The sequence below is a fragment of the Accipiter gentilis genome, chromosome 27, assembly GCF_929443795.1.
Source record: "Accipiter gentilis chromosome 27, bAccGen1.1, whole genome shotgun sequence".
NCBI classification, from domain to species: Eukaryota; Metazoa; Chordata; class Aves; order Accipitriformes; family Accipitridae; genus Astur; species Astur gentilis.
The window spans coordinates 18,516,626-18,540,825 of record NC_064906.1 but is presented as its reverse complement, the minus strand read 5'-3'; the positions used below and the strand labels follow the sequence as shown (position 1 = coordinate 18,540,825).

Sequence of the window (24,200 nt, the reverse complement as noted above, 5' to 3'; positions counted from 1 at the left end):
GCCAGACTGATCTTTCCTGTTTGTTGCATCTTAAAAAAAAAAAAAAAAAAAAAAAAAAAAAGGTAGGGGCAGGGGAAATTAGGAATGCTATTTGCTCTTTAAAAAAACCAACCAAACCCTAGATAATCATATTCTCTGACAAAGCTACACTTGGGGAATTACTCTTTTTAAAACATTCCCAGTGTACTGTGAGGTCTATGTGTCTGTGTAGATTTTGACCCAACAGGCAGAGTCAAATTCATCAAGTTCATTATAAGCACACTGCATTCTGCCAGGATATCAAATAAAATTCTAGATTTCCTGATTAACAAAGAATATCATATCCTCTGACCCAGAAAAACAACATTTAGTTTCTTGGTTATGGGATCTCAGCAGGCCTTGCTTGTGACAAGAGTAAAAGTTATTTTCTCTCTATGTTATGTTTCTTTAGCAAATGTTTTTAAAATTGCTTAAAGAACCTAAAAGGTCATTTGAAAGTCTTATTTTTATTGTCACTGCCTCCAAAATACATTCCATAACTCAGTTTAATGTGATCTGCAGCAGGCCAAGAGTTTTACAAGCCAAGATACTATGTCTAGTCCAGTTAGAGACACGACAGAGTTCAGTGAAGAGGGGAGAGTGAAGATCTAGTTTGAGAAATGTAATTTTGCAATGCCTATAAAACATGGAAGGAAAATATGTCTCTGCATTCAATTTTGATGACTGAATGTGTTCATGACCTTTCCTAAGGTAGAGGAACCCTACCAAGCGCTTTATGAGGAAACAGACAAATGTCTGAGGACATCTGTTTAACAGCATGTCAAGACGAGGTTCACCTACCTCCCAGAGTAGTCCCTGCTCCTGTAGATAACTCAACTTTCTCCTGGCTTCATCAGCAACAAGCCTCCGCAGTCCGCAAGCCCGTGCGGAGAATAGTGGGGCAAGAACTTGTTCTTGTGTTACTACTGATACCGCAGCTATCCACTGTATCTTCAGATGAGGAAATGTACTGTAGCTTGCACATGGTAGTTATAATTTTCATATGAAGAGACCCTTCGTCAGGCCACTTTCATCTCCCTAAGTACAAAATACTTCAGACTACAAGTGGATTCATCTGTGTCAGACCGGCCTGTTGCATTGCAGGGGCAAGAATTCACTCATTTCAGTCTGGACTGTGATTCTCTCAGCTGTTATCCTCCCGGTTGCCCGTTGATGCTGGACAGCCTTAATCTCACCAGTAGTCACAGTACTTTGCAGTATTTGGCCCCACATACTTGGATTATACCAGTCAGCAGCCAACAGGGTTTATGGGAACCGTTCTGTCACTGGAAAGATTCTTCACATCTTTGCTTTTTATTAACCATTTTCCTGACAATGTCATTATGACCGCCACAGTCCTACATGGTTTGGAGCTCTTCTCTCCTAAACGCTGGCCTTAAAAGCTTACGTCACTGGAATATCTTAAATCCAAGTTATCTTTCTCTGTGTTATAAGAGAGCTGAGATAAGTTAGAACAATCAACTGAGGGATGCAAAGAGATTGTTTTGTTTAATTACAGCAGCGTATGTCCCAGCAATTCATCGAGTATTGTCATTCTGACTTGTTTTGCAGTGGCACAAAAAGTACAAACCTGGGGTTGGCCTCCATTGTGTGAGTCATACAGCAAACCCAGAACAGGGCACTTGTCCTTGCCACATGCTGCATACAGTATTTCTTTTTTTCAGTCATCTGAGGGTTATACACGAGGTCCTCAGACTAAGACTTTAGTACATTTGATAGGTAGGTATCTGGAGATTCAGAGAGGAATGTAAAGACGAATCCTTAGTTTTTTGTGCTTGGTTGTCCATGAAGATGGTTTCTACCACGGTATTCCAACTCCTGATTATGACTTCTGAATATAAACTGTAATTTTCTTTGAAGAGACCTATATGTTACTGTAAATTCATTCGGCTTTCCCTAGTAAACTACTAATCCCGTGATGTACTAATCAGGCTGATGGCGGAATTTAAACAACTGTATTCTGCTTGGTGGAAGTTACAGAGGCACACGTTTCCTTTCCAGTTGTTAGAGTCTCAGCCACAGTTATTTGTGCAGTAGTAATTGTACTGACCTAAATAAGTTTATTCTGGATTTACACTGTCATAAATAAGACCAGAATTTTGATTATTCCAGTACATGACCAGCGTTAGCAGAGCACCTCAGTTCCTATTAAATGTTTACACAGAGTAATAACAACTGCTTGTTGCCTCACTTTTCCTGTCTCACCATCTGAAAAGAAAAACAGCTTTGTTTTACTGTGGCTATTGTGCTCAGTTTGCAAATGTGTGTGATTGTGGTCTGAGAGAGTTGGGGATATGCGTGAGAGCAGTCATGAATACGTTTGGTTTGACACTTCTTGCCAAAGTGTCTCAAATGTGGAAATTTGTTCTGCATACAGTTTCCCAGTTCACTTTTGCCTTCAGTGGGAAGATGTGATGTCATCTAGACAGCCATCCCGTGAAAGTTCAGTCTCCTGTATGCATATTTGTTTTTCTGATGAGGGACAGTTTTCTTGGTTCAACAGTATATCTGCTGTGGATAATTCATGTCCACAGAGGAGGAATACTCTCTTAGGGAGCAATGTCCAATCCCACTTTGAGTCTAGTGGCAGAGACTTTTGGCCGGTCTCTGATAAGCTCTTCTGAAAATCAGTTGTATTGGACTATGTTAACGTGACTCTACAGTTCATCGCACGTTGTCTCTGCCGTTCCTTCCTCCTGAGGGGCAGGACTACTCACACTCTTCTCCTGCTCCACCGTGGGGTCCCTCCCATGGGAGACAGTCTTCCCCGAACTGCTCCAGCGTGGGTCCCTTCCCCGGGCTGCAGTCCTTCAGGCACAGACCACTCCAGCGTGTGTCCCCTGCAGGGTCACAAGTCCTGCCAGGACCCTGCTCCAACATGGGCTTCCCGTGGGGTCCCAGCCTCCTTCGGGCACCCACCTGCTCCGGCGTGGGGTCCTGTCTCCTTGGGCTGCCGGTGGAGATCTGCTCCCCCGTGGACCTCCCTGGGCTGCAGGGGGACAGCCTGCCTCACCGTGGTCTTCCCCACGGGCTGCAGGGGAATCTCTGCTCCGGCACCTGGAGCATCTTCTCTCCTCTTTCTGCACCGACCTGGGGTGCTGCAGGGCTGGGGCTCTCACACATTCTCACTCCTCTTCTCTGGCTGCTGTTCTGCAGCTCTTTCAGGGGTTTTCTTCCCCCTTAAATCTGTTCTCCCAAAGGCGCTACCACCGTCGCTGATGGGCTCAGCCTTGTCCAGCAGCAGGTCCGACTTGGAGCCGGCTGGCATTGGCTCCATGGGACACAGGGGAAGCTTCCAGCAGCTTCTCACAGAAGCCACCCCTGTAACCCCCCTGCTACCAAAACCTTGCCACAGAAACCCACTACAGTACGTCATAGCTTATGTCTAGAAATAAACGTTTGTCACCGTGGACACTGGGATATCAAATTTGAGAATTATAAAAGCGCACCAGTGATGAGGACTGACTCGAAAGTCCATGTTGGGTATTCTGCACCACGGAGACCAGAGCATTTTTTGAAGTGTATTGCTCTTCTGGTAGTACTTTTTTAGTCTTTCTTAATCTGGGCTTTATCAGTTGCATTTAACCTTGTGCTGCTTTAAGCTAACCATTGTTAAACTTGGAAGATTTTGCTCATCGGTATTGTAGGAAAAAGCGGATATCATCAAAGGCTGCCATGCAGACTCCTAGCGGTGTTTAGTAAGTATGCAATACTGTAGGAGAAAGCACAGGGCCTTGAAGAAAAAACTTTGAAGTAAGGGTTTGATAATGGAGGAACAATTACACACGTGGCACCCCCAGCTCATTTGATTAACCTCAGTAACTGATGAAAGCGGTTTGACTATCACAGATCACATTTGTCCTACCTGCATGGTATCAAATGTTCAGCTACGCCATATTTTCCCTTTCTCTTATCCTCTTGTTTTCTATTCCGATCCATTCCCTCCTCTCACTCCTGCTAGACCCTTGAGTGTGACCACCCAGTTTCAGTTACGTGGACTGAATATCGTAATAAGTTAAAGGTCTTAATTGAGCTAGAAGATAGTGATGCAGGAAGTGCTTAACCTCTGTCTGCAATTGGTTTCTCCAAGAGTTTCCTCTAGACTTCATTATTTTGGGGCTCCGGATAGATATTGTTCAACATAAAGTCATTTTTTATGCTTTGCATGCAGCTTAAACTTCTGAATGTGCATTTTGTTCTTGAGGAACGTCAAAGTGTAGAGTGAATACCCCATTTGTGTCTTGAACTAAAGCCCATCTACCCAAAAATGATGGCACCAGCAAAACCAGGACACTAATGCTCAGTGCGTGCAGTCACAGTCACTTGTTTCTGAATAAAAAAGGCAATCACAAATTTTACAAGTTTTATGTCAGGGCTAGTGTTCAGAACACTTTATAGAAAATTAAAAAACAAGATTTTGGCCTAGATTTATCATTTAAGTTCAACTAAAAAGCTGCAGACTGCTAGTGGTAAAGATGACACAAATGGGGCTAGGATGGGGGAACATTACAGAAGAAAGGGGAGCGTGTATGAATACAATAGTTTTAATGGTTTGAATCAACTACAAAATAGTCACGTTTTTAATCTTTTAACTTTTGGGGTTGGTTTTTTTACACCTTTAAAGGGTCACATAGTATTTAACAGCGATAAATTCAATTAAGCCCTGTAAAGATCCAAAAGCTCTTTTAAAAAAGTTTGATGAAACTATAAAATAATAGGGCAGATGATACTTTCTATGGACTGAAAATCAACTGATACAATTTCAGAGAAAAAAAATGTCTTTTTGCCTGACTGGAGTTGCTGGGAACTTGATGGTCCCTTGGATTTGGCATAGGGCGTTACTCAGTACTTCTGAACTTGAGGCCCTGAGTACATAGCAACTTTTGATTTGACTCACCTTGCATGTTAACAGGGGTTTTTTCAGCTGGAAAGTCTTGTGTAATTATCCCTTCTAATCGTTTGCATTTTCTTTGGTTTGGTTTTTTTGTTGTTTTTTTTTTTTGCCTGCTTTTGGAATTTATGACCATCCAGTGAGAAGGACACTAAAGAGCGGACTGACACCAGAAGAAGCCAAAGCACTGGGCCTCATCAGCACCTCTGAGATGCAGGTTTGACGTCCCAGAGGTGACGACAAGAAGAGCCGTTCATCTGAAGCACACAGGCTGACAACCCTTCGGTGTGGCATCGACCTGCCAGCCTCCTCTGCTGCTCCCGACTTCCCATCCTCTGTTAGTTCGATTTTAATAAGCAACAAAAAGCGAAACACCCCCCCCCCGGCCAGGGCAGAAGAAGGGTGTGCCACAGCTCAGCACAACATCTGGACAGTAACTGAGAAAGCGTGTGAGTGCTTGTAGGTGAAAGCGTATGGCTTCTTCTCTCGTGGTGTGTTGACGTGGGTAGGAGGGGGCTCTCTCCGAGTTATCTGTCCGGTGAGCTGTGTTTACATTGGCTTTCCTTGTGCCCCGTTTTAGTCATTGTAAATGTATGGCATTTTGTCAATGCAAGGAACAGTCCTTAAAGAGGCAAAATAACTCCTGTTACAGCGACCCTAATTTTCCTGAAGCTGATTCATTAAGCAAAGATGCGCAGTCTGTGCGACCCTGTGGTTCGGTTGGGTTTTTTGTATTATTTTGCCACCAAAGAATGTAAAAATGTATGTGTACCTTTGTATATGTACAGAATGAATGTGTGGACGTGTGTGCGTGCATCTGTACGCACACAGTCATGGCGTGAAATCGTGCTCCTGCTGAAGCTAGCCGGACCATGGTTTTCACTCTGGGGCCTTACCGTTCCACCCGGACAGGAGGAAAAGAATGTCTTTTTGTAGGAACTCAGTGTTACTCAATGGGATTCACCCTATGGGGCAGGAGATGGCCTGCAATACAAGTGGAAGGTTCAGGATCCTGAATTCCTGTGTATTAATACACACTCATACTGTAGATAGCAGCATGCACATAGAGGAGAGGACACAGAATACCTCCCTCGTGTTGAGCTATGGCTGTACTGTGCATTTGTACAGTTTCAGAGAGATTTATGCCAACAGTTTTACATACTCGATAAATGCGTTCAGATGCTAAGGTCAAGAAGTTTTGTTCACTTGCCTGTGCCCTTCATGCTGCTTTTCTCTGCTGCAAGATAATGTGGTGGTGATTTTTTTTTTCAAATTAATGGATCTGAATATGAAATGGCCCTGCTAAAAGCCTGCTGTGTTTTTGCTGTTCTTTTCTCTTTTTTTTGTGATTACCCTCGATGCAAGTGGAGAGGGTACCACAGTGAGCACTCCAATATGTTTGCCCTTATCTTACTGTTTTATAACTGACTTTTATAACTGCCCTCAGCATGTGTGCTTGAAGAACCTCTAGTCAACTCATCTGCCTTTAAGTGGAGGACGTATACGGCAGCAAAGATGAATTGCACACAGTCACCCTAGCCAGTGCTGAAGCATTTTGAAGAGAACTGCAAATAACAATGACGTAAAAGGGAACTTTTTAAGCCAAAGTCTGTATGTGACCAATTGATCCTCAAGGATGCACAAGATTATCTCTTTCCATTGCCTTAGCCTCTGAGATTAAGGGTGTGTCTGCACAGCAGTAACAGTTGAGGCTTCCTTCAAGCTAGTTAACTGGGGAACTAATTAACTAGGGTAGCTAGTTAACTGGGTTCGATTTTGGCTGCAAAACACACTTGAAAAGTAGGATGAATTAGTAGTCTGTGCTGGGCTTCTAATGCCATAGCTATGTTGCTTCTGGCACCCAAGCTAGGTCAGGTATGCCAACAAGTTATTCTGCTCTGCTCTCATTAAGGACAGGATAATCGCTGAAGATTGTTCAGGATAGTTGAACCAAACACAATAAACCTTTGAAACCTCGGTCGTCTGTCCCATCACACTGAGCACAGCATCCAAGTGATGAGAGAACCGGGTAGCAGACAACACCGCAGTGAGATCTGTGGTGGAACACGCTATCTACGCTGTCCCTCTCTCGATCCTAACATTTCATTCCTTAGTTGCCGTTGCCTTGGATCTTCACGCATCAAAGTCCGTGGGTAAAAAGTCACTAATGAGCAATCGTTCTCAAGGATAGCATTGAGTTTGATCTGGTTTTCCCCTCAGCTCGTTAAAAAGTCAGTTGTACAAGTAGGCAGAAGGCAGTAGTTTTGTAATTAATAAAATGTGTTGTGTGTTTGAAAGCTATGAAAAGGAGGAAGCTGGTTAGGAAATAGAAGTGGCATAACACTGTAAAATAAGCGAGACCTACAAGCATCTGGATTTTAAAGTGGATGTTTATGTGCTGCTCACCATTATGGAATTTTGAAATGTCTCTTAAGGATGCTTAGAACAAAGAAATGAAGGTAATGGGGGGTTTGTGGAGGTCTTGGAGGTCAGAAACAAGATGAAGACACCCTGAATGTAGCGGTTATGTTGAACCTTTATACTGGTGAAGTGATAAAAGAAGCCAAAATGTAACAAAATATATTCATGTTGATGGAGGTCCTTATATTTGATTGGAGGGAGAAAATCAAACAAGTTTTTAAAACTGAATATTTTCATTAAAATATGCTGAATGTGCAACACAGGTGGCTGTCGGTGACCACTTGCTAACAGGAAACAAATTTGTGTTTCATTTAGACATAGTACAGCATCTGCGTCTGAAACACAGCATAGCTGGTGAATTACTAATAGCTGGGCATATGTATTTTCCAGGAATTGTGCAAAAATTGTGCAAAACTTCATATAATCCTTATCGAGGAGAAAATTAAATATGGGGAGTGGGGTTAGAATAAGTTCAGGAAAAAAAGCCAGTTTCTTTCAGATTCTCTGGATGCAAGTCTCTTACATGTGAAGCATGTTATTCCTTGTCCATTTTTCCACTGTGTTTGTTTCTCTGGATTTTTGCCTAAGTTCCTGCTCTCTATCTCTAAAACCGATATCAATTTTTCCGAAGGATACCTTGGTCTTGTTATGTAGTGGTATACAGTAAGATTAATTCCACTGTCCTCGGTGTTTATTGCAACAAGATCATCAAAGAGAGTAACAATGCAATAACTACAGAAAAGATTTCCGGTTTGGTTCATGATAAAAACGGCCAGCGGCCCAATGTGCTAGTCTGTAAGGTGGCAGTAGTTCCTCTGGAGTCTGCTAGCATGTCCTGACTGGGGGAATAACATTTGTTCCACTTTATCTAACTAGTGGTTTCCAGATGAAGTGGAGGGATTGGTTATATTTGCATGCCATTTTCTGTCTAATCGGGTTGTAGCCTTCAGGATTTGAGTTGCTGCCTGCCCCTCCATCGTCAAAAGAGCCCATCACAAGGATGTAACAGTTGTTGTAAAATGCGTGCGAGAGAAAGATTGGTTTTGTGACAAATATATAAAGGTCTTGGAAAGACGACGCAGTAACGCGTGTTCCTATTTCTCACTTAGAGATCCATGAAGGCTGGTTTTAACCACTTGCAGCCATGATAACTACCTCTCTTCTCTTTTTCATAGTACCAGTCAGCTGCAAATGTAGCGCCCAGACTTTTGTGTCTCCACCAAGCTCTCAGAGTCGCTGCTGGTGTTGGTTCCAGCACCCATCTGCTGCCAATAACTTGTCTGTCTACCACCGTAATGCCTTCCTGATTTGGATGCCGAGGTAAACTTTAGCGTATGAAATGGCCGCCAAAGGGAAGCTATCCTAATTTCCTTTCATCTCCCTTGGTGTTTAAAAGGAGACTGCACACAAATACTTTGTATGCCCTCGCTCCCAAGTGAGGGATAACTTTCAGTAGCAGTTATGTGGCTGCGGTGAAGAAACACCCCCAGGGAATGCTGTGTGCCACAATGGAGAGTGAAAGATCCCTCACAAAAATTAAATTCATCACTCTTCACCTCTCAGTAAGGCCAGGCACCAGGCTCATGGATTCCAGATGTTTTATAGCCCCTTGGCTGCTATGTGTGACCCTTCTGTTTGATAGATCCCTGTCCATAATCCAAAATCAACAAAAAAATGGTGTTTTAATGAGGGTCTTTCTTGCTCCGATAAATACTGGGAACAGCGTCAAAAGCAGTTTTCGAAATACGTTTCTTTTTCTCTTTTGACCCCCTCTTATTGTAAATCTCTGTAGTGATTGACTCTGTCAGCAAAATAAGGCATCAGATTTGTAGATAGACAAGACTTTGGCTTTAGCTTCATAGAAAGTCACATGTGAATATCTAGATAAGAGTTCATGTCCCGATATAACAGAAATTTAGAGCCGGAGTTTTGATGTGACTGAACAGCAAGGAGCTCCTGCAAGGTGCTCCATTCCCCCTCGAGGTACTAGATAATGTAGCAGGACGGCACCTTAAACCCTCGGTGTGCTACGCTCCAAACGTGCCCTGGCGAACGCTAAAAGCCATCAAAAAGTCACAAGCGAGGGCTACAACACCTACTGCAAACCTAAGGGGCTCGACGCCGCCGTAGGTGCAGAAAATGGTTCCTTTTGTCAGGCTGCTCTATACCAGCATCGCCGGCAGTGATAACAGCAGCAAGCGTCTCTCCAAAACGCTTTAGAAACCGTTCGGCCGACGGTAGTAGTCCCAGTTCAGGTTATTGTTTTTCCAGTGCTTTGATTTCACTGAGGTGAAATGGGGACAGGGTGGTAGCCTACCAGTTCCACATCCTTCATCTTCCCACCACAGCTCGTAGGCAGGCGAACACGCTGCCTGCCTTTATCTAAAGGATGTGTAGGGATGACGGAAGAATGAGCATATTCCTCTCTCTTCGTACGCTCGCTACACGCGTACCATTCCTCTCGTTATCGTCGAGGTGGGTTGCATGCAACTGCTGAAAATGAATTGCAAACGCTTGACCGACGTGTAAGGCCCACCTTGCTTTCTTTGGCGTTTCAGATGCAATCCCAAGAAGTTTTTGGCAAGCAGTTTAATAGTTACATAGCAAGTAATGCGAGGAGTTTCAGAGATGTTGTATAGTTTTGTGTTTACGCAAAAAAAAAAAAAAAAATTAAAATTATTTCTGATTAGTCCATTTCACATTGATTGGCAGATAGAGATATATTTTGTTTAATCACTATCTAATACAGAGGCTTCTGTGAAAGAAAAGGTTTATTTGTAGCATTGGGTGCATTTCTCCTTTTTAAAGACTGTCTTTGCGCATATAGTGTCCTTTTTTTGTGAGCTGGGAATTGTAAAAAAATGTAAAGTAGAAAAGGACGTGTTTCTTAGACGAAGGAGAAATACTGTAAAATTGTGTAAATGTCACTACTCGTGTTTTTTCATGTTCTGTGTAGCATAGTGTAAAATAGGCTTTCCAGCAGTGTTATTCTGTGAATTGTAATTTAAAAAACAAGCCATGCATGGTCAGAGATATTATCTACAGGTCCTTTTGGTTGAGTTTTTGGTTTTGCTTATTGTTTCGTTTTATGTTAAATTTAATTGTCCATGAAACTGCATTTTTGTTTCTCAGTTTTATTTCATAAAGAACTTGAATTACTCTATAAGATTTTATTACACACGACGCTCACCTACCGTTTGTATTGATCCTTCAAAAGCTTTGTCACAGGTAGTGTAAACCAGGGGGATTTTCTTTTTAACACACCCCTCATCTGCCTCTTCTGGCCCCACTCTCCCCACTCTAACTGTCTGGAAAGATGCAATCACACTTTTTTTTTTTTTTTTTTTTTTTCCTGTGCCATGCAGGGTCACTATGGAAAACTGACCACAGACCTGTGTCCAAAATTTCTTGATATAAGTAGTTAAAAAGCTCACCTCTACAGCATTATGTAAACACATCTTGCAATAAAGCTTTATAAAGCACTGATTGGACTGGTTCTGGTTTTGTTGATGAAGCCAATCATGGGAGCTTTGGTGGGAAATGGGTGGGAAAGGGGGGTTCATGCGTTGTTTTTTTCATATCCTCTAAGTACCTGCAAAGCCAGCATGTCGACAGCAAAACAGCTGCCATTAAAGCATCTGGGCGGTCTGATCCTAAAAAGCTGATCTTTTACCCCTACTTTCACAGTTTGAGCCTAGTTCCTAATCTTGAGTGAAGAAAATGAAAATGTGTCTCTGATTCTCCAGGACTTCAGTAATCCAGCCCTACAAATCCTCACTAAACATACAAAGTTACTGCTTGCTGCCATTGGCTTGGAGTTGGTTCCTGCCTTAAAAATACTCTGCACAGAGCGCGTTGCGTAAAGGTATGAGATTTATAGAGGCAAATATAAATAAAATGAAAGACTACCTGTGCACGGGGGAGCATTTCAGATGGCTTCTGCATCACGACATGCAACGCTCGGCGTGCCTGCCAGGGCTTCAGAACTGTAAAGGTGGCCAGCAAGCGAGCCATGCCTGTGACTTAGCTGAAATACATTTCGTGCGTCACCGTGGTATGTGATTTTCTGGTGGCCACCTATGAGCGCGCCTGGACAGGCAGTGCTCTTGCAGTTTTCTCTGTTTGCCGTTGTCTGATTCTTTCTTTTTTTGCAATTGCCCAGCACTTGAGAGAGACCGAGTTGACGAAAGGGACGTCCCCGGCTTTTTGGAGGATGAGCTGTAGCACAGGGATTCTTGCATCTGCTCTGCCCGCAGGTTTGATGACTACAATGAGGAGGGGGTTCAACGTGACACGCAGAAACTCAAAATGCTCAGATTTCCCCTGCTGGTCCTGCAACAAGTTGCTCGCAAGTAATTGCTCTTTAGAGTTGCACATGCAGTAAGGTCAAAATACATTATTCGAAGACAGCTATGTGTGTTTATAGTGGCATCCTAGAAGGTAAACAAGGTTAACTGAGAGTCTGACGGAGAATTTTTGCCTATGGTTTCTGAGATCGTAGGAGCTGATATAAAATGCTAGGTATGTAAGCCTCTGTAGGGAAAAACACCACCTTCCTCCTTTTTAATTAGTTTTTAAAGTTATTTCAAATAAAAAAAAGGTGCCTTTTGGGATATGGCTGCATCCCTGAAAGAGCTGCTTAGCATTCCAGATGCACTGGTGTAAAGTCTAGAGGATGAAAGGCTACTAGCCAGAAATGTGGTAATGCTTTTTAAAATAAATATATAAACCAAGTTTATTGGCCAGACACTTTTCTTTTCTATCACAGCATATCCATTAGCAATTCTAAATTCCAGATGTGCAATGACAATGCGTACATATATTTTTCAGACCTGGTGCCCAGTCAGAACTCGTACGTTGTCACAGAGAAGCCTCTGGCCTGTAGTCAGGGAACGAGTAAGTATGCGGATTATCCATTGCACAGCTGCATGCCCTGGTTTATAGACCCTTCAGAACAATTTGAGAACTCACAACTAAAGAAAAGAAATACATTTTTTTCCGATTATAACTTCTCCAAGTTTTCTGATGGGAATGCAGTTTGCAAATGGGAGAGGGCTGTTCTTGAAGCTTTACCTCTTGCAAGTTTCTTTGCAGGAAATGAAGAATGACGGCTGTACTCCATTAGTCAACTCTCTGATGAGACGGACCTCTGCTGGGAAATCCTGAGAGGAACACGGTCTACGGGAGGTGTCATGCCAATGAGGGCCTCTCTTCCTGGCTTTTCCTGAATGATTTTTGAGCGGGACTCATCCATCTGCAGAGGTATTCTGCTCAATCATATTGCTTTTCAGTTCCCGGGAGTCAGAGGGGGCTGTTGTCCTCCCCAGCGCCCACCCCTCTCCCAACACTCCACCGAGCTTGCTCTCTTGCTTGAGCCAAGTCAAGAGCCTTTCGTTTAGTATTTATCTGGATTTAGCTGGAAAACACCACGGAGCATGTCAATGTACAGAAGATGTACCAGCACGGGGGAGGGTGAGACCCTTTCGGTGTCCCAAACGGGACTCCCAGGATCGCCGAGCACATCCTGCGCCATTATTTCTGTAACGGTGACCAGAAATGCTTTAAGGGTATGTTAAAATCTTACAAATAAGTTTATAGCCCTCTCTTGGCGAGTGTTCAGATCTCTCTGCCTAGACAACAGACAAAATGACTAGTCTTAACTTTTATATGTATTTTCCTTTGTTTGATCCATACTTAAGGTAATACAAGAAGAGCAGCAGTTAACAAGCAACAAAGAAAAAGAAAACAGCCGCGAAATCCAACGGCAGTTGAAACTGGACAAACTTGAAGGCAAAGGTGAGGTCAAAGCCATGTCATAACCTCCAGTAAACATTGTACTGGATCTGTCTCAAGGCAACATTGGCCAAGCCTGTCTTAGAAGAGCCCCGCATTTGCTTAACAGCAGTGGTTTGAAATCTTCTCCCTGGTAGAGGGAGCAGAAAGCCCTTCCAGAGCCGGGCAGGGCTCAGGTGAGGGGCTCACAGGTGGCAAAGGCTCTGGAGTGTATCCATCACCGCAAAGGCATGTGCCGTGACCGCATGTTGGATATAAACGTTTGTGCTAAAAACCTTGGAGTAACCTGTGAAAACACATTTCTTGCAGGTATCCAAAAGCTACAGCCGGGTGAAAATTCTCCTATTTAATAAGCAATGAAATATTCAGACTTTTGAACGAGAGCTCAAAAAAATGAATCCTCCTTCCATCCTTGTCCAAACTTCCTATAAATATGCACTGGGAGGCTTAAATAATCTTGGCAAGATATAGCAAAGGAAAATTATTGTTAAAAAGAGGCCCTGGATATCGTTTCAACAAACTTTTTCCCCACATAAACTTACGGAAAATTATTGACCTCATAGCAAAGTCAAGAAAGAAAGAAACCTCTTCTTGCAAAATGCCAAGATACCTATTTGAACACAAACGGGACTGCCTTCACATAGGTGTCTGGAACACCTCCCAGCTATGCTGCGTTCATTCTAGGGAACAATAGCTGTGCAGGTTAATAAATAAAAATCTAAATAATCACATTGTCAACAGTGATTATCTATATAAAGCTAGCTGTGAGTATAATGATAAAGAAAGCATATTGAATATCAGGCAGTAGTGACCAAAGCCAAATGAAAATTTGATGCCATTGGCTCTGTGACCATTGGAAAGAGCTTGATGGACTTCAGTGAGGTTGAATCAAGCCCCCAAAGATAACTATTAGAATGTTAAACTTGATGGAAAATGGAATTGTTTCTCTGACAGAAAGGCTCTAAATCATTTTAACCTCACCAGTTTCACTGGGGAATTCTCTTTCAAGAATGGAGAGCACACTATAGCCTGAAAACCAAGAGTGAATCCTTGTTTCCAGAGAAATTATCTCAAATGTGTTCAGATTACAAGCATGTGGGACGAAACACAGCTAGCATCCAAAAGTATATAGTCTGGAAATTCTACGTCTTTTCAGAAGCCAAAACACTGCAAAGTCTGAAAACAAAGCAACCTGAAGCAGTCAATTGCCTTTTTATTTTTTTATTTATTTTTTTTTTATTATGGAACATGACAACCATTGAATTTCCTCATAGGAAAATAAAATTTTAGTAGGAACTCTATTATTGTTACAAAATTCTTTACCACATCTTTACAGACAGACATTGGTAGACGGGTTACTAGAAACTAGTAAGTTTAAGCTTAAGGCTGCTCTTAAGAACTACTGGTATAAGAAGTTTCTTGCCATGCAATTTTGCTTAATGTACTAGTTCCTTCTCCAAACCCGCATCCTCTATGCAATGTTAACTTACACCACCTTTAGGTTTATGTTATTTTTCCTACGGCAGCAGTAGTTGGTTGGCATATAGAGTGATGTGCCAATGGCTTATTATCCAGTAATATCCTATAAATCTTTCTAAAGGTAATCAGGGTATTCATAAAGTTGTGATCAGTTGATATTAGTTAATCTGAGAGTGGGCTTTACATTAAGGTATGTAAAAGCTAAATATTCATTTTTTTAAATACCTCTCAGCAACATTACATAAATTGTTCGTGGGGAGTGCATCTGTGTGCATATTTATGCTTATGGCATGTCACAAGTGGATTTTTGAATACACAAGTGGATTTTGTAATCTGGTAACTTGTTATTTTGACTTCTGAACATACTTTTGCAAGGTGCAAAAGCAATGAGATGGTCATCTGAGCGGTTTAAGTTGTGCAAAGTATTTATCAGTAAGGGAGACTGACAATATCCAATATCAGAAAGTAGCAATGCTTATTGCTCTTTGTATCTTTCAGAGCATGAGCTTTCCAACCAACGACGATGCAGAAGACCTAGTACACTGGCATATGGGTCTCCTGAAGAATCATCAGCAGTTTGTTACCTGTTTCTTACGTGTTCTTAGTGTTCACTTCTACAATTACAATTTCTTACATGATTAGACATCATAAGCTGACAAGGTCCCAGTAAGGGGGAACAGCGAGGCACACGTGAAAACTCCGACTCCGTCAAAGGGGGCTCCTCCCTGCAGAAAGGACACTAGGGGAGAAGGAATGAACTAATTTGGCTAACAAAAAGGAAAGCAACATCAACACCCAAATCAGCAGCGTAGGGTAAGAATAAGCGAAGGAAAGCCTTAATGACAAAGACAAGATTCTTATTTTGATATACAGGTGAAGCCAGCAAAGAAAACCAAAGAGACCATTTTATCAGCAGCGCTTCAAGTGTTGGACTAAGTGAAGCCCAGGTGCAGTAGTAAGTTCGAGGGCTGCAAAGGGGCCGTTTAGCTGAATGTGCAAGGTAGAAAGGCTGACTTTTGCAGAAGGTGTGTATTAATTAAACTACGTGAAAACAAGGGGATGGATTATGACCTGTGTGACTATAAGGAGAGAAGGGCAGTGCGTACAAAGAGAGAGGATAAGAAAGGGGACATCATACATTTCCTGAGTGTTAAGTGAATTTAAAAGAGTTTTAAAAGAGTTTGATGATTTCCCAGATTTCTTCTTTGCAATGAGCACCAAAAACATAAATGCCACATAAAGGAGGCAAGGGTCACTGAAAGGAGCCATTCTGGGCCTCGCTGCCTTCAGACAATCACAGATTACTTCAGTGTGTGGCAGCGAGGACATCACTTCTTCTTGGGCTACAGTAAAATCCTGGCTGGGGTACACGGGGGTACTTGCAAATGTGTCTGTCCCCTGCGGAAGCAGAAATGAGAGTAGGATTACGTTGGCGGTTCTGAATGCTCAACGAAACGCGCAGTTGGTCGCTCCCCTTGGTAGTCAAGGATCTCACAAGTATCACTGACAACCTTTGGTTAAACTGGGGCTTGCTTTCTCCTTTGGCAGTCACTCTTTGTCCCCGTCTGATGAAGTTATTCTCTCTTAATAAACTGTCTGGGTCAGCAGATACGGGGAAGGTTTAATGCGATTCATCCCCAGCTGCCAAAACTGATCAGAGGAAATGGGAAGATGAGAGTCAAATAGCTCTGTGGTCTCCCCAGTCAGACTGTTAGCAGCTTAACTTTCTCCTTGGCAGTGAAAAGGGTGTAATTGTGGAGAGAAAGCTGGCTTACTGCAATGCAGAAAATGTATATGTCTTCTGCATAAAAGGACCACAATTTGCAGGAAACTCTAAAAAGTCTTTACAGAAGGTGTATTGTTCCTGACAACATTGCCGTCTTTACAGTATTCAGGGGTAGTTTTCTTGCAAAGTCAGAATACGACGAGAATAAAAGTCCTTGAGAAATGTTTCTAATGCCAGGTAGGTAGTGGTTGGCTTTCTCTTTGATCAGCTTAAAGGTTCCAGTTACTCATTGTCCTATGTTTTTGTTTCTTTTCATTTTTTTGGCAATAGGTTCCAGGAATTCATTGCACGTGATCTATAAATTTCCCTGTGTGGTCTCTGACACCAGAGTGCTGACCCAGGAGTAAGAACAGAGTTCTCGGAGCAGACCCCTGACAACACGCAATTTCCCAAGTAATATCGCTGTGCTCCCTTTCTGTGCTTCCTTCCTGGGTCTGTTGGGTTGAAATACTCGTTTTCTAATGTCGTCTTAATATCTAATACAGAAACTACTGCTAGCAAGTGAGGAGGATAAATAAACTGATGCTCTTTTCTATTTCATGCAGAAAATTTTTCTGACTAGGTTCTATGATTACTGGCACAAATGTAGAGACTTTGAAAAAGAGGGTTTGAATGCAGAAGTCATCAGAAAACTCAGAATGTTAAAGGGCAGAAGATAAAAAACTGGGGGAAGACACAAACATTATGGAATTCAGTCTGGGAAATCGAACTAACTAGAACTGATCTGGAATTTCTTGACGAGGAAACTAAAACTAGCACTGTTTGCAAAAGTGGTCAGTCTTGCTGAGCCTCCTGGAAAAAAAAGATATTTTTTTTTTAAACTGTTTCTGTGTTTTCAAACAAAATTTACATTTTTAAAGTTCAAAAAATAGATTAGTTTTGAAATTCCAATAAATATAAAAGAGTTACAAATCCAGAAAAAAATCAAAATTAAGATTTTCATTCTCAAAGGTTTGAAGCTTTTTACTTTTTTGGTACTAATTAAGACCCTGGGACTGTTCTAATACCTCAATGGTATTAACGGGACAGAAAATTCACTTTCAGATTATGGAGGTGATAGATCAGCAAGCCAAGCCAGTCTTGATATAAGGACATAATGGAATATGAATGGCTAATGTAAAGGAATAATTACTTATTATCTACAGTTTGCTTATTGACATATCTTCACTGGGAATTTGAGACCTAGAAAAACTGAAGTTGGAAGAAAAAATGTCAAATTTAGAAGCCTATGTTCACTAGACTGCAGCTATTGAAATCCAGTAGCAAAATCAAGTGAGCCAAAGAATTCCATAAGTCATGTCTTCATTTAGACTGAGACAATATGGAGAATTATAGGTAACACCAGTGCTTCAAAAAGAGCATAAGATGCTACTGCTAATACCCATACTCATGGAAAGAGTTCAAGAAATCTCTCAGAAAAAGGGAGTTAAAACCAGATTGCTCTGACATAATGTTTTTGGGCTATGTAAATGAATGTGTAATTTTTGAATAGGTGACGGATTAAATTTTGTAGGCAATTATATCTGCTCAGCTCTGTTGACTTGGCAGATAAGCAGAAAACAGAATCTGAGTTTCAGTTACTACTCCTTTATTCTGATACCATAAGATTTTCTTACACTTTTATGAGCTACAGGTTTAAGTTGAAATTTGACCTCACAGCACAAACTGATGGAGAAGAGAATTTCTTCCTTCTGCTTTAAACCACATTAGACACCTTTGCAATTTGGAACTCTAAATGCGTTTCAGAGTAGACTGCAGTACCACCAGATACAGAATTGTTTATATAACACTTAGTCATGGTTACTTATCGAGAGCCCGAATTTGAATCAGACTGAAGGATGCTTGCGCTCAGTACGACTACAGTATAAAATGGCACTTTGCTACAGCAACAAGGAAAAGAGGCAATCTTTGCTTGTTCCCATTATAAAATGTGAAAGCAATCTTGAGTGCACCAACGTCAGAAAATTTCTGGCTGTCATTAAAGCCTACATTATCCTTAAATGGATTTTCCACTATAGATCCTTTTCTGAGATGTTTTGACTTTGTAGAACATCATAGCAAATGACTTCTTAAAAAATACATGATCCTTAAGAGCAGCCCTGTCAACATTTCAAATATTGCAACCAATCTATTCAGGTTCTTAATTGAGAGGACTGTGGTTGCAGAATAACTGCCCTGTGGCATGTGTTTTCAAAGTCTTTACTTATACTTGGCAGAAATGACATTATCCACAGCTTTGAAAAGAACTTTTGGCTGAAGTTTCTGGCTGTGATAAACCTCATGAATATAGTTATGCCCAGAGGGTAACTGGAGTTGAAGTAGACCATGAGACTTTGGAGACCTTTCCCCCCCCCCCCCCCCCCCCCCCCTAAATGATGATGGTATTCTCTGTCACTTCTGAAGTTTTAAAGTTTGTGTATGAGGCTACAAAATATCCCTGCCATCTACAATGTATGTTTTTTAGATTATAATGGGCTGATTACTGCTGATCTGTCAGCTGGAGTAGTTGCAACTGCTACAATTTCACTGTGTGTGTAAACAAGGGGTTTAGTGTTTAGGTGTAGGTCAGTTGCATCTCAATACAATATCCTAATGACTATTTCAGCACATAACCGTTCGCCCAGATGTTCACAGAGCACAGCTGAAATGAAAAAAAAAACCAAAACCAAACAAACCAAACCCAGCCCAACCAAACCCAATAATTCTAGAAGAAGGTCCCGAAAACTCTCTCAGGGACTGTGGGTGATTTCACACCGCGGTATACTGCATGTTTGATTAACTTCTCACCAAGGAGGCTTCTGAAAAGCAGAGCTGATGCCAAACCTCACACAGGCGGCAGGACATCTCAAGTTGTCCAGACATCACCTGAAGGAGCACCCAGTAGAGACAAGCCTAGTGCCCCTAGGCAAGGCTTTATGAAGTTGAAAGGCAGATGTTGTGAAGTGTTTATGCTGCAGATCATATTTCGGCCAGGGACGAGCAGAAGACCAAATTTTGCTGCGGGTGTATGTGAGTAGCTCCCAAAAACCTGAGGACATGCGGGTCTGAAGGAAAGACTTAACTGCTGCCTTTAAAGCATGGCAAGTCCAGCTCAGAACAGGTAATCATCGCGTAGCATAAATGAATATTGTTCTTTTCACCTGCTCAACCTCTAACGTGTGCCAGCAGATGATCTGCATGCATAAAATCACCTTGGTAAACAGGCACCGAAGGCACGTGGGGCTTGGGACTGTGCAGGTAAGTAAGGCAGAGATAGTTCTTGCCTTAAGGAGTTAAAAAAATTGATAATGCCTTTGCTTTGCATGATAGCCGAAAATCAAGTAACCGCAGCTGCCCTCGCTGTACCAGAAGAGCCTCGGAAAAGAGTTGTGCGATGTGGAGCAGTGGCGGGATGGTTCGATCCACTTGCAGGTTACAACAGCACCTTTACCTGGTGTCGTAGGGAATATCGCAGGGTCCACATGAAAAGTGGGTAGGACGGCGGCCGCAGATACAGCTCTGCTGTTTTAATGCTTTGCCATTAACATGGTAATCACTGCTGCATTGATATCCTAGTCTGTTGGAATGTGGCACATCGGAAAACCAGTTCTTAATGCATTTGAAGTGCTCTGTTGACGCTTTATAGCATCCATTTGTATTAAAATGAAATGGAATGCATTTTAAAGCGTTAAATGCCTTCCAGAATGCCTAATATAGATTACATCTGCTTCATTACTTTTATAATCCAATCTTGTTTTCTCATCAAGTAATGATCTGTAGTTTGTTTAAATGAACTTATTTCCTACAGAAAAGCACGCGTTAATTATATCAGTGTCCTTGAATACCTCCAGTTGGGGCAATACCATATTAATTTTTCCATTTATTTTGTGGGGGATTAATAGGAGCCTGCTGTAGTCCACCAGGTTCTCCCCCCTTGCCCTTCCTGACTCCTGCACAGTGTTTGCATTCTGGAATCCTGCTGGTATTCAAAGTATTATTAAAAGTTCATTCCCCCGGACTAAAGATCGCCCAGCAAAAACTTTCAGGACTTTTGCATTCAAGTTATTCAGGCCTGATGATTTTTTCCTACTTTCTCTCTTACTGAATACTGCTTAGCAGAGTGGTTAAAAACTTACTTTTCTCTTATGAAACGAATATCTCATTCTGCTTTTTTCCAAATGCAGAACAGAAATATTAATGCCATGCTTCTGTCTTTTCCCCGTCAACATTCCTACGTTAACAGTTTTACTGCTAATGAGCTACCCTATGGCAAGGATTAATGTCTAGTAAATGCAAATTTCTTCTTAACATTCGTAGCTCTGCCAGTCATCATTTCTGTTTCTACCGTCATCTTTTTTTTCATTTGACATTTATCACCTTATAGATTTCACTTTACCACTAAAAAAGTGATGAGCTTTTAGCCAAAGTTATCTTCTTTCCTCATTGGAAAATCAGGAAACCCAATTATCTAATCGACAGCTCTCACAGAACTCCAAGTTTTCATTCAGAGTTTTCTCTCAAAATTTTCCATGTCACTTTTTTTCCTCTTCCAAATTTTTCAGACTTAAATACCAAAAATAATAATACATGGAGCTATTCTCCCTGCATCTATAAGCTGGTTATGAGCACAGTGATTTAATATATTTTTATCTGTCATTAAAAGGTTCAAAAGTTAGAAAGTGTTAGAGAGTTATAGGGGCAAACAGGGATTCAGTTACAGTGAACATCCAAAAAAATCATAGTTGTAAATAATGAACACGGCAAGGTTCTTGAACAAATTCCCGTACTTATCTACTATGAGATTTATTGGGCAAAATGTAAAATTGTAAAAATGTCAGTAATCACATTGCACTTTTTCTGAATATGGCTCCACATATATACTGTCTATCATAAATGCTGTAACTACCCATTTTTCAGTCCAGTCAATTTGCGAGCCTGCCAGTTAGATTCATACATTTTTTGGCCCTATTGCCTTGAGGAGAAGGAGAATTAAAGTAAGAGCTTAAAAGATGCATGGAGTATCAGTGTGTTCTCGCAGAATGGTAGGATTGTTTTTGATGGTCCTTACTTGCTGACAGAAGAAGGCATGGTTAAAATTATGCTACAAGCAAGTGTACCAGTCCTGTGTAAGTCAGAGCTGCACTGTGCTGGTGCAGGCAATTAAAGTTTGACGCTCTTGCTTTTGCTTGAAAAGTGCCACTGCAGAGCTTATCACCGAGGTAAAGCTTTTGCTTTGATGCACTGGAGGAGAGAGCACCATGTTGGACCCAACCTGTTGGGTAAAGCCCACGTTTTTCCATGCAGAAATTCATGAGTACTAGGGAAGGCCACTGATTTCATGCCTCTGCCTAGGGAACTCCGGACAAGATGAAGTCCTCATGTTTCAGCTCTATACCTACTTGATTGAAATCCTAGAGTCTAACTTAGAATATTTCACATTTAATCCAAAATGGTTTTATCACTTGTTCATAACAGCACTTTGATACCGCTTCTCATGAGTATTCTTATCCCATTGGCAATCCCTTTATTTGTAAATAATCTATAAAAGGGATGAAACAAGCCTTTTGGAAGCTTTCTTCTCATGATGTAGAGATCTAGCAATTTTGGGTAGGTTAGATTAGTCTAGAAAGCCACCTTCTCCTCAAAGTTTAGAATCCTACAAGTCCTTTTCCTGCTAATCTGGAAATGCCTTTGGACATCCTACTTTTCTAGCCACCTAAGGAAAACCTAAGAAAATATTTTAATCTACTCCAAAGAGTCTGTAAAATGTAAAATGGTGGCTGGGAATCCTCCTCCAGCCAGTGACCCACGATTGCGGTAGGCAGCTGTGGCTGCCTCCTCTGTTGTTTTTTTTTTGTTTTCCACTTAGGAAGAGCTGGGTCAGGTATAGACTCCTTGCTTCAGAGCCCCCAGACAAGAAACCCGAATCGAGACCTGCACTGCTCAGCTGAACTAGTCATGGAGGGCAGAGAGCTCGCCTACCAGCAGCCAACGTGCTTCCAGACCACTGCGTGCTCCCAATGACTGCTCGTTATCTAAACGAACCTGGGAACTCTGCTCCCACCCCTCCTTCTGCCATCTCCTGGTTTTTTATTGCTCCCTTCCTCCCACCCATCTTTTACTCTTTCCTAGCTTTTGGCTGCTGCCAGAAGTAATTGGTGCGTCTCGCCTTCAACTGGAAGAGAAAAAGCGTCGTCTTCTCGTGGGGACGTCGGTACGTCAGGTGGGAAGTGTGGACGGGACACCAGCCGGCTCACACGCGTGCCTCTGGGGAGGGACGGAGGGAGGAACGTGGCACGTACGCTGTCTTCTTGCCGGGCTGCACGCTATCTCCTGACTCTACTGCTTGCTTTGAAACGCCTTTCTGTTTCCGAATTTTTCGAGCGAACGCTTCCACAGCTTGAAATGCTTGAGGAAAAGTGGGTTCCTCAGCTGCTGGGCAAGCTACGTAACTCGGTCTGCATCCAGTTTGGGGGCAGGGTTTAATGAATCGGCTCATAAGCTGATTGCTTTTCTACCTGCATGTTCGCTCAAAATCATCCAAACAGAAAATCAGCACCTCTGACCACCAGACGGGGAGTCTTTACCCTGTCTCACCTACCTTTGACCACACTGACTGACCAAAACATACTTGTTATTACCAAGTTGGTAACAACCTGCTGACTTTTGATCCCTCCTCCCATCCGTTAAGTTTAGGATTGGGCTTTGCAGCTTGTGGCTCTCAGAGGTGGTGCCCACCTCCTTCATACGACCCAAGGAACATCTCTCGGGGAGGAGGGTGCTTGTTCTTACTGTGTTTCCACGGCTGCCGGAGCAGATTGAAGGCCATCTTCCTGCCGTAATGGCAAAAAAAGCAGCCTTACATCTTGGGAGCTAGATGCTCCAGAAAGCACGAGGCTGGAGAAACAGCTATGCACAATAAAGGATATTTCCCATCTGTGACAGCCTTTGAGGTCGTCTTTGGCTTTTGGGTGAATTTTATCTCAGTTTTAATGAAATACTCACCAGCTCTGCCACTTAGTACACTTAGCCATAGCTGAGGGTAGAGCCTCCCACTGAATAATCTTTATTCATTTACTCTGGATGAAGCTGGCAAACCAAGCAGAAGGTTGCTGTCTTTCACCTTCCTCCCCCTCTTTTTTATTTCATTAGCTTGCAGGCCTCTATTGCAAGAACAATACACTGTGAGCTGAATTAGGGAACTGTCAGTATAAGCAGCCTCATCCTGTCGCTTCTCATTTTAACACTGATGGTTGTATTCGGAGGGTGTCCTTGGCCAAGGATATTTCAGGCTGGTATATGGAATGACGCTTGAACCTCCTGTATCTACAAGCCTTGAGTATTTGAGGAAAAAAGCCTTTCATCTTGAAAGCTAGAGAGACTAAATAAACATCTTTAAGCTATTTAATCAGCAGAGAGGGGATGTGGTGGATTACTGGGTTACACAGAACCACGTCTTATTTGGAGGGGGCAGTTTTAGGACAGGAGTGAGTACTGTTGGTGCACTCATGAATTGATGTTGAAACCAGATACAACTAAGATGATCTCCAGGGTATTCCTCCTGATCCTTTTTATTACTTTGTTGTCGAAATTGTTTTCTAATGTTATTTATTGTCTCAAATATCACGTTCCCATCTCTTGAAGAAAATAGGCTGCCCAGTCTTTCATCTTCTTCTGGTTGTATTTCTTTGCCTCATTACACATTTGTTTTTATGAAGTATTTGATCATATTTTCCAAAAATTATTTAAGCTTTGGGTATCTTTCTAAAAGATATTTTTTTAGTTCAGCCAAGAAGTTATGGGCCTAAGGCC

General features: G+C 42.0%; 1 protein-coding gene across 10 annotated transcripts in view; it reads left to right on the top strand.

The window, feature by feature from the left end:
- FHOD3 (formin homology 2 domain containing 3) overlaps positions 1-10,731 on the top strand; it is a 392,512-nt gene extending 381,781 nt beyond the window's left edge. For all 10 annotated transcript variants that reach the window (XM_049830455.1, XM_049830454.1, XM_049830453.1 and 7 more), the window contains one exon: positions 5,071-10,731. In XM_049830455.1, the coding sequence (XP_049686412.1) occupies positions 5,071-5,153 (83 nt within the window). In that variant the 3' untranslated portion in view covers positions 5,154-10,731. The remainder of the gene's footprint in view (positions 1-5,070) is intronic.
- The last annotated feature ends 13,469 nt before the right edge of the window (positions 10,732-24,200 follow it).